Below are 13247 nucleotides of genomic sequence, written 5' to 3'. Positions count from 1 at the left end.
AGCCCCGCCCCCACCCCCACCCTCTGACCTACCCCCTCCACCGCCCCCCCTCCTGTCTGACTCCAGGAGAAACGGTCATCGGGACGTTCAGCTGGGACCGCCTCCACCTCCCCCGCCCCAACCTCACCCCCCCCTGCCCAAAGTGCCCCCTATCCCCTCACCTTCCCTCAGGTCGGGGGGTTTCCCCCTGCCCCCGTCTTACCCCTGCTCCGTCCCCGCACCGAGCCGACGCCCACCCGCCGTACCCAGGTCAGCAGGTACGCAACGCCCGGGGGTCACCATGACGACGCCACACTGGGACACTGCACACCACAGCACAGCTTTAGCAGGCTGCAGTGCTGAGCCTCACTTCCTGCTGAACACTGCTTAATCTGCATCCAGCGTTTCCCTCCTCTCCTCTTCGGCTCTCAGCCCAACATCTTTCTCCCTCTCATTTTACAGGGAGACTGGCTCCGCCCCCTGCCCCCCCTGCGAGGTCCCCCAGCACCGAGCTGTCCAGCCGGACTCCGCCCCCACCTCCTCCTCCTCCTCCTCCTCCTCCATCTTCAGCCCTGAGAAATGGCCACCTGCACAGCCTGGGTAAACCTGGCGCCCCCTCTGACACCACGCACCCCAACACCCTATGCACTGCTGTGTGTTATTGTGTGTGTGTGTGCGTGTGTGTGTGTGTGTATGTGTGTGTGCGTGTGGATGCGTGTGTTTGTGTGTGTATGTGTGTATATGTGTGTGTGTGTGTGTGTGGATGCATGTGTGTGTGCATGTGTGTGTGAGGATGTGTGTGTGTGTGTGAGGTCATCATTTTTTCATGTGACCTCTTTCAGATGACTTTGAGTCCAAGTTTCAGTTCCACCCAGTCGATGACTTCCCCCCACCAGAAGATTTCAAACCTTTTCCCCGAATTTACCCCAGCAAAGCAGGCAGAGGTGAGAGTTGCAAACTCACCATCGCCGTACAGGAAAGCCATCTGTACAGGGGAGAGCGTGTGTGTGACTGACAGTCAGCGTGTGATTGACATGCCGTGTGTGTGACTGACATGCCGTGTGTGTGACTGACATGCTGTGTGTGTGATTGACATGCTGTGTGTGTGATTGACAGGCCGTGTGTGTGATTGACATGCTGTGTGTGTGATTGCGTTCACAGAGAACCCCAAACCCCCTGGTGTCAGGACGCACATGCGATGAGACGTGGCAGGAAGTGTCGGAGTCTGCCCCTTGGCCCCGCCCCCTGACCCCACCCTGTGACCCCGCCCCCTGACCCCACCCTGTGACCGCACCCCGTGACCCCCACCGCAGCGGGCGGGACAGAAGATCACGTGACACCTGCGCATCAAAGACTCCACAGTGGGGGGGAGGTTCTGCTCACGGATGCCCTGCTCTGATTGGCCGATTTGATCCGACTGCTGCAACGTTAGCCCTCGCTTGTCAGTCTCATAACCACACGGTGCTCGGCCCCTGTCCCAGGCGAGATAAGCTTTGCAAATAAACCCACGTTCGGAGCTCAACGTCCCATTCTGCTCAGTGTGGAGATATTCCACTGACGGCCACGCCCGGCTGGCTCTCGGCCGTGGGGAGGAGTCGTTTCACTGAGGTGACCTTTGACCTTGGGACTTGTGAGCAGCCACGGCTGGGCGGGGTGCAGTCCCACGGCAGAGAGAGAAATCACGGTCACACAGCCGTACAGCAACAAAATCACCTCCTGCACGTCTGTAACAACCAGCTCTGTGATTGGTCAGGAGATTTACAGGAGCGTGGTGCTGATTGGCTGCGCCTCCTCATACTGCACTAGGATTGGCCGGGCGTAAGAACAGATCCCCCGAATTGGCACGCAGGGTTCCACTGCTTGCGTTCTTACAGTAGCTCTGTGGAGAAAGGCCTGCCTTCTCTGGGACAGGACGATACGAGAAAGGCCGAGAGTTTCTCTCCTGTTCTCTCTCCTCCCCCCCCCATTCTTCCGGAACATTCCAAATGCGACAGACCCTTTCATTAAAGTGAGAAAGAGTGCTGGGAACCTCCCCCTGCACCTCCACCTGCCCTGCGGAACCTGCTTTTAAAACAGCCCTCTTCTTTCGGTTTCACAGGTGAAGAAAGTCGGACGCGTTGCATTTTGCTTCCTCGTTTTCTTTTTCTTGGAAAATATATATATTTTTTTCAAAAACAGACCTCAACACTGCCACCTCCTGGACGCAGTTCACCATCGCAACAAAACGCACTGCCTGAGACACAGAGTAACAGTTGTGACATGACTAAAATGTTAAACGCTCAACTGGAAAAACCGGAAAGCATACCACATGTGTATCGAAGTAAAAACATTAAACTGCTCTGAAGAATGAGTCACGCTATTTATTTTTTCCCCCAAAAAGGCCTTTGTATAAAAATACAGTACAATACAGACACACAGGACACGACTCACTGACGGAGACGTTCTAGATTAGTGATATTATACTACTTTTCTCACCACTGCTGGGCAGGATTCTAGCTCGTTAAACTGAATGGTTTAACTAAGTCCTGAGGCAAAGCACACATGGCAAACCCTTTTGGAATTCCTGCTTCAGCTGCTCACCGAGTGTACAGTCGAGTACAGTGTCAGCATTTCACAAAAACCACCCAGAAAACAGGAGGCAAGTATAAAATACACGAGTGACTAAAAGCACTACTTGTTATTGCCGACATGGAGTCAACAGCCACTTTGGGTGAAAAACTGTTCAAAGGGAAACCTTACCGTGCTCACATGCACTCACAGCATCTGTGCATCTGTGCATGTCTGTGTGAGTCTGTGTGCATCCACTGAAAATCAACTCAAAAGCTGTAAGGAAACATTAAATCTAGGACAAGTGGTTGGAGAATCTGTAGAAATATAAAGCAGTTAGAGGTGTGCGTTTGTAGGTGAACTCTCGGGTGAATGGAGCTACAGCTCGTCGTGTTTGTAGGTGAATTCGCGGGTGGAGGTGTAGCTACAGCTGGTCGTGTTGGTAGGTGAATTCGCGGGTGAATGGAGCTACAGCTGGTCGTGTTTGTAGGTGAATTCGCGGGTGGAGGTGTAGCTACAGCTGGTCGTGTTTGTAGGTGAATTCGCGGGTGGAGGTGTAGCTACAGCTGGTCGTGTTTGTAGGTGAATTCACGGGTGGAGGTGTAGCTACAGCTGGTCATGTTTGTAGGTGAATTCGCGGGTGGAGGTGTAGCTACAGCTGGTCGTGTTTGTAGGTGAATTCGCGGGTGGAGGTGTAGCTACAGCTGGTCGTGTTTGTAGGTGAATTCGCGGGTGGAGGTGTAGCTACAGCTCATCGTGTTTGTAGGTGAATTCGCGGGTGGAGGTGTAGCTACAGCTCGTCGTGTTTGTAGGTGAACTCTCGAGCGGAGATGTAGCCATCTTTGTTTTTGTCCTCCCTCTTGAAGATGTCTTCAGCCATGACCTCGTGGTGCGTGTCATTGGGAGGGTAGCCATGTCTCTCAAACTCCTTCCTCAGGTACTCCTTTACCTGGAACGCCACCCGCAGAGAGAGAGCTTTAACCGAGCACACGCACACACAAACACACACACGCACACACAAAACACACATATATATATACACACATACACACGTACACATACACATGTACACACACACACCCTCACACAAACACTCACACACACACCATCACACACACACAAACACACCCTCACACACACACATACATACATACGTACACATACAAACACACACACACACACAACACTCACACACACACACCCTCACACACACATGCACACACACACACACACACACACACACACACACACACACACACCTCTTGTTTTGAGAGCCTCCAGTCATCGTTCAGGTCCATCTCCTGGAAGGACTCGTGTGATCTGGGCCCGTTGCGAATCTCCTTCACCTCGATATCAAAGACCAGCGTGCTCTCCGGTGGAATCTTCCCTGAACCAGGGAGGTCAAAAAAAAAAAAAAAAAAAATATTCAAACATGTACGACATCACACACCACCTGCAAACATTCTTTATGACATCACACACCACCTGCAAACATTCTTTATAACATCACACACCACCTGCAAACATTCTTTATAACATCACACACCACCTGCAAACATTCTTTATAACATCACACACCACCTGCAAACATTCTTTATAACATCACACACCACCTGCAAACATTCATTATAACATCACACACCACCTGCAAACATTCATTATAACATCACACACCACCTGCAAACATTCTTTATGACATCACACACCACCTGCAAACATTCTTTATAACATCACACACCACCTGCAAACATTCTTTATAACATCACACACCACCTGCAAACATTCTTTATAACATCACACACCACCTGCAAACATTCTTTATAACATCACACACCACCTGCAAACATTCATTATAACATCACACACCACCTGCAAACATTCATTATAACATCACACACCACCTGCAAACATTCTTTATAACATCACATACCACCTGCAAACATTCATTATAACATCACACACCACCTGCAAACATTCTTTATGACATCACACACCATCTGCAAACATTTTTTTTGTTACATCGAATTCTACAACCAGACATTCTGTGTGGCAGAGCAGGGAGGTGTGAGGCAGTAGAGGCACTAGAAGGTGTTTCGTGCACAGGGTTCTGTGCTTTGCTTACCGGAGTGTGTGGCAGAGCAGGGAAGTGTGAGGTAACAGGCACTAGAAGGTGTTTCATGCACAGGGTCCTTTGCTTTGCTTACCGGAGTGTGAGGCAGAGCAGGGAGGTGTGAGGCAGTAGAGGCACTAGAAGGTGTTTTGGGCACAGGGTTCTGTGCTTTGCTTACCGGAGTGTGTGGAAAAGCATCTCAGAGCTCATGCATCGACCAGCAGGGCCTTCATCAGCCTGGTTAGTACAGTGTCTCCCTACCCTCTACAACATTTCAACAGAGAGAGGGTTATGGTGTGGATTACAGCTGGGTTGGTGAGTCACAGCTGGGTTACGGTGTGGGTAACAGCTGGGTTAGTGAGTTACAGTGTGAGTTAGTGTGCGTTACAGTGTGTGTGTGTGTACGTGAGAAAGAGTGTGTGTGTGTGTGTGTGTGTGAGTGTGTATGCGAGAGAGAGCGTGTGTGTTGCATTGTGTGTGTGTGTGCGTGAGAGTGTGAGTGTGTCTGCGTGTGTGTGTGAGAGAGAGAGTGTGCGTGTATGTGTGTGCGTGCTGCAGTGTGTGTGTGTGTGTGTGTGTTGCAGTGTGTGTGTGTGTGTGTGTGCGTGTGTGCGTGCGTGCGTGCTGCAGTGTGAGTGTGTGTGTGTGCGTGTGTGTTCCAGTGTGTGTGTGTGCGTGTGTGTGTGTGTGTGTGTTCCAGTGTGTGTTGCTGTGTGTGTGTGTGTGTGTGTGTGTGTGTGTGTACCTTTCCCCTCCTTGCCGTAGGCCAGACTGGGCGGGACAGTGAGTTTTCGGCGCTCTCCTGCACACATGTTCTGCAGACCCTTGTCCCAGCCCCGGATCACCTCACGAATCCCCAGCGTGAACCATATTGGGTTCTTATCTCCATGGAGACGGCTACCAAGGCAAGCACACGCATGCCCGGTTAGTTACCTGGGGAACAAGCACACCCTACGCACTGCACTGCCATGTTAGGGTTAGGGTTTACTTCACTGCCTCCCAAGGGACAGTGTGACTGCCCGACTGAGTGCTTTGTTCAGTTATTTACAGTCTAAATCTGTGAATAATATTGTTATGCCAAATTTATTATTGGCAATAAGTATTGGCATTCTCCACTTAGGAAACAAATGTAAACCTTCACAAAGGACAATGCATCTGCATTCTCGCATACAAGTTTTCACAAGCTAAATAAATTTTTTTTAAAAGAACAAGGTTAACCATGGAACTCTATCGAAACAAACACTATCGTTCAGCGGCTGGAGTCATGCGTTCACTCCGTTACGCCTTCACTCGGTTCAAAACGGAGCAAATATCCCGACAGACATGACCGTATGTATAAAGGTAGTCAGTCGGTCAATCAAAAGGGACTGCCAACAGCATTCTGACATCTGCGACCCGGCTCCCTCTAACGCACGAGAATCGCAGCTGACGGCGGTACACGGTGTATTAGCGGTACTTCAGTTTTGAAACAACGCGGGACGGCTCACCTGGAGTGGAACATGGTGCCGTTCTCCAGAAAGCCCGCGTAATGGACCAGCAGGATGTCCCCGTATTTCGACTTGCGGCGGCAGATGAAAGGTTTGCTCAGAACTTCGATTTCAACCTCTGGATCCGGGAGTTTTGCTCCACTGGCATAGGACAGCAGAGACGTGCAAAACCAAGTCCAACATGCGAGTAACATTTCTGCACGCTGGCACCTGAGCGCGTACTGAAGACACCAGTTTAAACACACCGGGTAACCTGCACACGGAACACACTGATAAAATAAACGCTGCAAGTACCACGTACTACAAGTAACCACAGCGACGTCTACGTGGCACGCGCCGTTTCGTACGGATCATAGATATACACACGGTAGATCGGCACGTGACTACTGCTTCATGTACATTGATTGATTTCCATTAATAATCTGATTCAATGATGGAGCATTGCTACATTTAATGATCAGGAATTGGAATTTACTTTTATGTGTTCATTCGGAAGCACGTAGCTTAGGTGGCATTTATAAATGCAACACATATCGCAATGCATTTCTGTCCTCCCCTGATTCCACTGTAAAATCTGTCTTTCTCGTGATTGGTGGAAGATTTACATAAATACCGCCTTTACTAAGGATTCGTCCTGGTTTTTCGTCGTGTGTTCTCGCGCATTTCCGTGCACTATCCGAAGAAACCGGGGCGGCTCGCTCAACATACTGCTAATCTGTGTGACGTCATGAACACAGTTGACCTAACTGGACACGTGGTCATACGGACATACGCTGTGTGATCCCAATTCACTAAAGGTTTACGCGCATTGCCATCGTACGGCACAAGAATACCAAGGCGCCTGCGCACCGAGTAACGGAAAATTTATCCGTCAATTAAAGGGAGATACTAGCGCGGATCTCGGGCTCTCGTATTAACTGAGCTGAGCCCAAGAAAATAAACAATGGAAGGAACGCTGTATAAGTGGACTAACTACCTGAGTGGTATGTGTGACTGGACTCGTGCTGTTATCGTGAAACGGACAATGGTGTCACTCGTATATGCAGGCGGATAGCCAATTCGTATCTGCACTTTTGTGTGCGTGCGTGCAAGGCACTGGTACAGTAGAACGGTTTCTATTGATGGGAATGAATGGCGACGGGACAGTGTTCCGACCTCGGCTAGATGAGGGGCGGCGTCTCAGAGAAATGCATCTTACAGCCCAGCCAGTATTATTTAAACCGTAAGTGGAATGCAGACACGGGGCATAAGTGATCAATTTTGGTTGAGCAAAAGACGCTGAATTTTACTTAGCGTGCTGGCTATATTAACTTGTTTGAGGCTAAATCTAGTTTACCACCGCGCGCTGCAACCCCTGCGCGAGCTCGAGGCGCCGTGGACGGCATCCATTAAGTGTCGCCTAATATTCCATTTTTGATGAGTCCGCGGTCCGATTCTTTCCATACCAACATTTTTAAAAAGAAAAATAGATATGCGCGCGGCAGGCTGCAACTCTGGTGTGAGTTCAAAGATTCTAAACACAAGATCCAAGCCGTTGTTTCCAACAAATGTCAGTTTGTTGAACACCGAACCCATGAAGGGAATATGCATTTTACTCCATAGACGGCTCGAAAAACCTAAATGTTAAAATTCTTTTAATGCAAACTTAATTTTTCCGGATTTATGTTTTGGTTTTATCGATAACGTGATTGTTTAATGTACAGTATGGCGGGGTGATGAATACACGAAGCCTACTCCATAACTCATATTTTATTTATATTTGTAACGAGTCTTTTGTCAAATACTAGAGTAAACAGTGCGCGAAGGTGCGCTGCAATATTGATGATTATACACTCGCGGGTTTTGGTTTATCCGACCTGTGGAAACAAAATTTACATCAATTCTGAGGGTGAGATCCAGCGTTGGACTGGAGCAAGCAGTGACAAACAGGGTGCTTGTTTTCCACGGGTTCCCAGTCGTTCCCTTCGCTTCAAGGGGGGGAATCCTCAAAACGCCTGTATGAAATATGGTAATTTCTGCTACAATTTCTGAGGAGAGAGGGAGCAACGTTACGTTCTCTTGGTCCCTCGTGTTTTCCTCCCCCCCGACCAAGGCTACAAATTGCAGGCTTTCTGCAAGAATGAATCCCACAATGCAGTGCTCTATGCACAGAATAGAGGACAGGGTCGTTCAGCTCCGTTTTGGTTTGCTCCTCGTCCGTCCTCCCTTCCAGAGCACCTGTTGTTAAGTTCACTTGTTGCAGTGCCGTTTTTTTTTTTTTTTTAACCGCCGGTTGGCGCGAGCTCATGGCGGTTCCGAAGCCTGACGCGATGTTTCCATTTGCGCCTCAGGCTGGCAGCCGCGCTGGTTCGTCCTGGACGGAGGAACACTGTCCTACTACGACTCTCAGGAAGAGGCCTGGAAAGGGAGCAAGGGCAGCCTGCAGATCTCCGCCTGCGAAATACAAGGTGAGCCCCGTTTCTCAGGAACCGCCTCTTTTGCACAGCTGTAACTTGCAATCGTTTTTACAGGATCAAAAACAACATTTCTGCTGGTAGGCTATGCAACGGCGTGCTGCTTTCAATCTAACGCTGGGTCACCTTTCACCTCCGCCCAAACTGCAGTGCACTCCTCAGACACCAAGAGGGTCGACCTGACCGTCCCAGGGCAGCAGTATTTTTACCTCCGCGCCCTTAACGCTGCGGAGAGGCAGAGATGGCTGGTCGCCATGGGAACGGCCAAGGCCTGCCTGACGGACAACAGGACCAAGATAGAGAAAGGCAAGTACCACAGATACTCTAGTACTAGATCGTCCCGATCACAGATACTCAAGTACTACAGCACTATATAGTCAGTAGGGTGCGATTTTTGGACACAGCTAAGTTTTATATCATCCCTGCCATTGAAATGCAATAGATCACCACTACCATATTTGCGGAAGTACGGGATTGTCCTATACCATAGATATAAAGTGCTTAGCAGACCTGTGTCTCGCCGTAGAGCTGCAGGAGAACGCAGAGGCGCTGAAGGCCAAGATGTCAGAGCTGCGTCTGTACTGCGACCTGCTCTGCGAGCAGGTGGGCCGGATCAGGGAGGAGGAGCCTGGCACCGCAATGGGGGTGAGCCGCCAGCAGAGGGCGCCAGAGCCAATGCAAGATTCACTAGTCACCCAGTGTTCATCTTTGTGTATTTAAAAGCGTGTTCTCTCCTGCCCCCTAGTGGTTGGTGCACCAGCACCCACAGAATTTGGACTCATCACATATCTATGGTTTATTAAAATAAGTTTATAAAACTGGTGGAGTCTGTTAATTTGTTTCCAATTATGTGGTTTTCAAGAAAATATTGATAAATTAGGCCCAATGTGTGTATAATGTGTTCACAATGTGTGTGTGTGTATATTATGTGTGTTTGTGCGTCTAATGCATGTTTGTGTGTGTATGTGTGTGTGTGTGTTACAGGACCGAGGAGACATGGTCAGGTCCACCTGTAGCTCCTTCCTCAGGACCCTGGAGGAGTGTCTGCTCATTGCCAGTCGCTCTTTCAGCTCGGACCTGCAGCTGAGAATTCCCCCCCAGAACCCCACTGTGGGGACCAGCACACTGCACAAGGTCAGCCCAGCCCACCTGACTACACAACCCCACTGTGGGACCAACACACTATACAAGGTCCCCACTACCCCACTGTGGGGACCAACACACGACACAAGGTCAGCCCAGCCCACCTGACTACACAACCCCACTGTGGGGACCAGCACACTGCACAAGGTCAGCCCAGCCCACCTGACTACACAACCCCACTGTGGGACCAACACACTATACAAGGTCCCCACAACCCCACTGTGGGGACCAACACACGACACAAGGTCAGCCCAGCCCACTGAGGACACTAGTACACTACACAAGGTCAGCTCCGAATTCCACACACACACACACACACACACGCTCACACCTGTAGTGGAAAGGAACAGGGCCGTGTGTGAGTGCTGTGTACCCCAGAGCTCACACAGGCTGTTTTGGGGCTGGGGAGTAGAGGGTGTTGACTGTAGTTAGGGGGAGTTTCTGTGAGCATTTCTGTTCTGTTGTCTGACTCCTCTGTTTCTGTGTATTGCAGGTCAGAGGTCCAGCCCAGCCCAGTCCCAGCCAATCAGAACAGTAAGCTTTTACCTGTCTCACCTGTCTTAGAATGAAGGACTACAGATTTCAGTGCCCCACCCCTTGTGACCTCTGACCTCTGTCTGCCTTGCTTCCTCAGGAGGCCGGAGCCTAACGAAGCAGAGGGGCGTGGCCACTCTGGGTCACCTGCTGAAGCCACGCCTTCCCAACATGACGGTAAGTCCTTCTCCCAGAACTGCCCAATCACAGAGCTCACACATCCAACACTGCCCAATCACAGGGCTCACACATCCAGCAGTGCCCAATCACAGATCTCACACACCCAGCACTGCCCAATCACAGAGCTCACACAGCCAGCACTGCCAAATCACAGAGCTCACACATCTAGCACTGCCAAATCACAGAGCTCACACAGCCAGCACTGCCCAATCACAGAGCTCACACACCCTGCACTCCCCAATCACAGAGCTCACACACCCTGCACTGCCCAATCACAGAGCTCACACACCCTGCACTGCCCAATCATTGAGTCCACACAGCCAGCACTGCCCAATCACAGAGCTCACACACCTAGCACTGCCCAATCACAGAGCTCACACACCCTGCACTGCCCAATCACAGAGCTCACACACCTAGCACTGCCCAATCACAGAGCTCACACACCCTGCACTGCCCAATCACAGAGCTCACACACCCTGCACTGCCCAATCACAGAGCTCACACACCTAGCACTGCCCAATCACAGAGTTCACACATCCAGTACTGCCCAATCACAGAGCTCACACACCTAGCACTGCCCAATCACAGAGCTCTCACATCCAGCAGTGCCCAATCACAGAGCTCACACAGCCAGCACTGCCCAATCATTGAGCCGACACAGCCAGCACTGCCGAATCACAGAGCTAACACACCTAGCACTGCCCAATCACTGAGCTCACACACCTAACATTTCCCAATCACAGAGGCCTGGTGGGCCCGTGGATCAGGAGCTCTGCTTGTTTACATTCTCCTCAGCACATTGTAGCCCTCTTAACGCTATGAGCTGCCATGTGACTATGACCACGAGTTTACCAGCTGAGGAGGAGCCTGATTGGATGACAGGCCCATGGTGGGGTCAAGCTCATTGTGTTCCATGTGGGAGGAGTGATGTCATAAAGCAGTCTGAATAAGTGATGTCATAAAACATCTGGTTGAGTGACGGCCTCCGGCTATACTGCCCTAACAGTGTGTGGTCTGTGATTCATAGAAACTCTTCCTGCAGAAGATCACCCTGCAGAGACTACAGACACACCTTCCCAGGACAGACAAGGGCCACACGGGGCGGAGCATGTTGGAGAAGGGGTGGAGCTAGTAAAAGGAGGGATGGAACAGGGAGAAGAGACTGAGGCGGAGGACAAGGCAATTTCTACAATGCAAGATGTTTGCATCATTCAAACTGAGGGACAACAGGAAGTCAGTCCAGCCAAGGATGAGGAACAGGAAGTCTGTCCAGCCCAGAATGAGGAACAGGAAATCAGTCCAGCCCAGTCTGAGGATCAGGAAGTCAGTCCAGCACAGAATGAGGAACAGGAAGTTAGTGCAGCACGGAGGGTGGAACAAGAAGTCAGTCCAGCCAAGAATGAGCAACAGGAAGTCAGTCCAGCCAAGGATGAGGAACAGGCAGTCTGTCCAGCCCAGAATGAGGAACAGGAAATCAGTCCAGCCCAGAATGAGGATCAGGAAGTCAGTCCAGCACAGAATGAGGAACAGGAAGTTAGTGCAGCACGGAGGGTGGAACAGGAAGTCAGTCCAGCCCAGAATGAGGCACAGGAAGTCAGTCCAGCCCAGAATGAGGAACAGGAAGCTAGTCCAGCCCAGTGTGCAGAACAGGAAGCTAGTCCAGCCCAGAATGAGGAACAGGAAGTCAGTCCAGCCCAGAATGAGAAACAGGAAGTCAGTCCAGCCCAGAATGAGAAACAGGAAGTCAATCCAGCCCAGAATGAGAAACAGGAAGTCAATCCAGCCCAGAATGAGAAACAGGAAGTCAGTCCAGCCCAGTGTGCACAACAGGAAGTCAATCCAGCCCAGACTGAGGAACAGGAAGTCAGTCCAGCTCAGAATGAGGAAAAGGAAGTCAGTCTAGCCCTGAATGAGGAACAGGAAGCTAGTCCAGCCCAGTGTGCAGAACAGGAAGCTAGTCCAGCCCAGAATGAGGAACAGGACATCAGTCCAGCCCAGAGTGTGGAACAGGAAGTCAGTCCAGCCCAGAGTGAGGAACAGGAAGGCAGCCTAGCCCAGAATGAGGAACAGGAAGTCAGTCCAGCCCAGAGTGTGGAACTGGAAGCCAGTCCAGCCCAGAGTGTGGAACATCAGGAAGATATTCCCAAGGAAAGACACAAAGTGTGCCCTGCCCATCCTGAGGAAGAGGGGGAGGAGGAAGAGCAAGTGGATGTATCATTCAGTGCCGTGATACAGAATAATGAAGATCCTCCCCCATGAACCCCCAGTATTCAGGGACCTATCATGCATTGGGCCCCAAGATTACACAACCTTGCGGGACCAAAACTAACCATCAGGATATCACAGGGACTCCACCACAGCCTATACCTCACAGTAAACACCAGCCCCCCCCCCCCCCCGTATGATACACCAGCCCCCCCCCACCCCCTGTATTATAATATACCAGCTCCCCCATAATACACCCGTCTGCTGTAGATATTTCAGCCGCACAGATGTGCACGATTCCCTCCAGTGCAGCGACCTGTACGGACAGGAACTCCAGCAGGAACTCACTGCAAGTTCAATAAAAAAATCCTCTCTCATTTCCTCTCTGTTTTATGTATGTGAATGGTAAATGGACTGCATTTATATAGCGCTTTTATCCAAAGCGCTTTACAATTGACGCCTTTCATTCACCCATTCACACACACACCAATGGTGAAGGGCTACCATGCAAGGTACCAATCAACTCATTGGGAGTAATTAGGGGGTTAGGTGTCTTGCTCAGGGACACTTCGACAAGCCCAGGGCAGGGGATCGAACTGGCAACCCTCC

General features: G+C 50.7%; 3 protein-coding genes across 6 annotated transcripts in view; 2 read left to right on the top strand and 1 right to left on the bottom strand.

Moving 5' to 3' along the window:
* wipf3 (WAS/WASL interacting protein family member 3) overlaps positions 1 to 2329 on the top strand; it is an 8800-nt gene extending 6471 nt beyond the window's left edge. The window contains exons 6-9 of the mRNA XM_035430661.1: positions 1 to 257; positions 442 to 579; positions 822 to 923; positions 1141 to 2329. The exon at positions 1 to 257 is cut by the window's left edge and continues 319 nt beyond it. Coding sequence (XP_035286552.1) covers positions 1 to 257; positions 442 to 579; positions 822 to 923; positions 1141 to 1181 — 538 coding nt within the window. The 3' untranslated portion in view covers positions 1182 to 2329. The remainder of the gene's footprint in view (positions 258 to 441; positions 580 to 821; positions 924 to 1140) is intronic.
* On the bottom strand, positions 2322 to 6825 carry LOC118232778 (peptidyl-prolyl cis-trans isomerase FKBP14-like). The gene is made up of 4 exons (XM_035427883.1): positions 6124 to 6825; positions 5382 to 5533; positions 3786 to 3913; positions 2322 to 3475 (listed from the first exon to the last, which is right to left on the bottom strand). Exons 1-4 carry the CDS (start codon positions 6315 to 6317, stop codon positions 3317 to 3319), a joined length of 633 nt encoding a protein of 210 aa, XP_035283774.1. The 5' UTR covers positions 6318 to 6825; the 3' UTR covers positions 2322 to 3316.
* A 113-nt stretch (positions 6826 to 6938) lies between these two features.
* Positions 6939 to 12840, top strand: LOC118232773 (pleckstrin homology domain-containing family A member 8-like). 4 transcript variants are annotated; one of them, XM_035427871.1, is made up of 9 exons: positions 7160 to 7345; positions 8454 to 8570; positions 8727 to 8882; positions 9103 to 9221; positions 9561 to 9710; positions 10213 to 10253; positions 10354 to 10430; positions 11461 to 11723; positions 11994 to 12840. In XM_035427871.1, the coding sequence occupies exons 1-9, from the start codon at positions 7288 to 7290 to the stop codon at positions 12690 to 12692; spliced, it is 1680 nt and encodes a 559-aa protein (XP_035283762.1). In that variant the 5' UTR covers positions 7160 to 7287; the 3' UTR covers positions 12693 to 12840. The 4 variants fall into 4 exon arrangements, with proteins under 4 accessions (XP_035283761.1, XP_035283762.1, XP_035283760.1 ...); XM_035427870.1 differs by lacking the exon at positions 7160 to 7345 and adding an exon at positions 6939 to 7106 and having other exon boundaries at positions 11461 to 12840; XM_035427869.1 differs by having other exon boundaries at positions 7162 to 7345; positions 11476 to 12840.
* Positions 12841 to 13247: the final 407 nt, after the last annotated feature.

This window comes from Anguilla anguilla, chromosome 8 (genome assembly GCF_013347855.1).
Source record: "Anguilla anguilla isolate fAngAng1 chromosome 8, fAngAng1.pri, whole genome shotgun sequence".
In the NCBI taxonomy this organism is placed as follows: domain Eukaryota; kingdom Metazoa; phylum Chordata; class Actinopteri; order Anguilliformes; family Anguillidae; genus Anguilla; species Anguilla anguilla.
The sequence above is the reverse complement of the archived record's forward strand: the minus strand, read 5'-3'. Positions and strand labels throughout refer to the sequence as shown.

What these genes read in the sequence shown, in the direction of transcription:
- LOC118232778 (XM_035427883.1), bottom strand. Translation starts at nt 6,317, where the DNA reads ATGTTACTCGCATGTTGGACTTGGTTTTGCACGTCTCTGCTGTCCTAT. An exon ending in GGCACCATGTTCCACTCCAG is followed by an intron (nt 5,534 to 6,123) that starts GTGAGCCGTCCC and finishes TTGCCTTGGTAG; the next exon opens with CCGTCTCCATGGAGATAAGA. An exon ending in CTACGGCAAGGAGGGGAAAG is followed by an intron (nt 3,914 to 5,381) that starts GTACACACACAC and finishes TCCCTGGTTCAG; the next exon opens with GGAAGATTCCACCGGAGAGC.
- LOC118232773 (XM_035427868.1), top strand. Translation starts at nt 7,288, where the DNA reads ATGAGGGGCGGCGTCTCAGAGAAATGCATCTTACAGCCCAGCCAGTAT. An exon ending in AGTCCCAGCCAATCAGAACA is followed by an intron (nt 10,254 to 10,353) that starts GTAAGCTTTTAC and finishes TTGCTTCCTCAG; the next exon opens with GAGGCCGGAGCCTAACGAAG. An exon ending in CACGCCTTCCCAACATGACG is followed by an intron (nt 10,431 to 11,460) that starts GTAAGTCCTTCT and finishes TGTGATTCATAG; the next exon opens with AAACTCTTCCTGCAGAAGAT.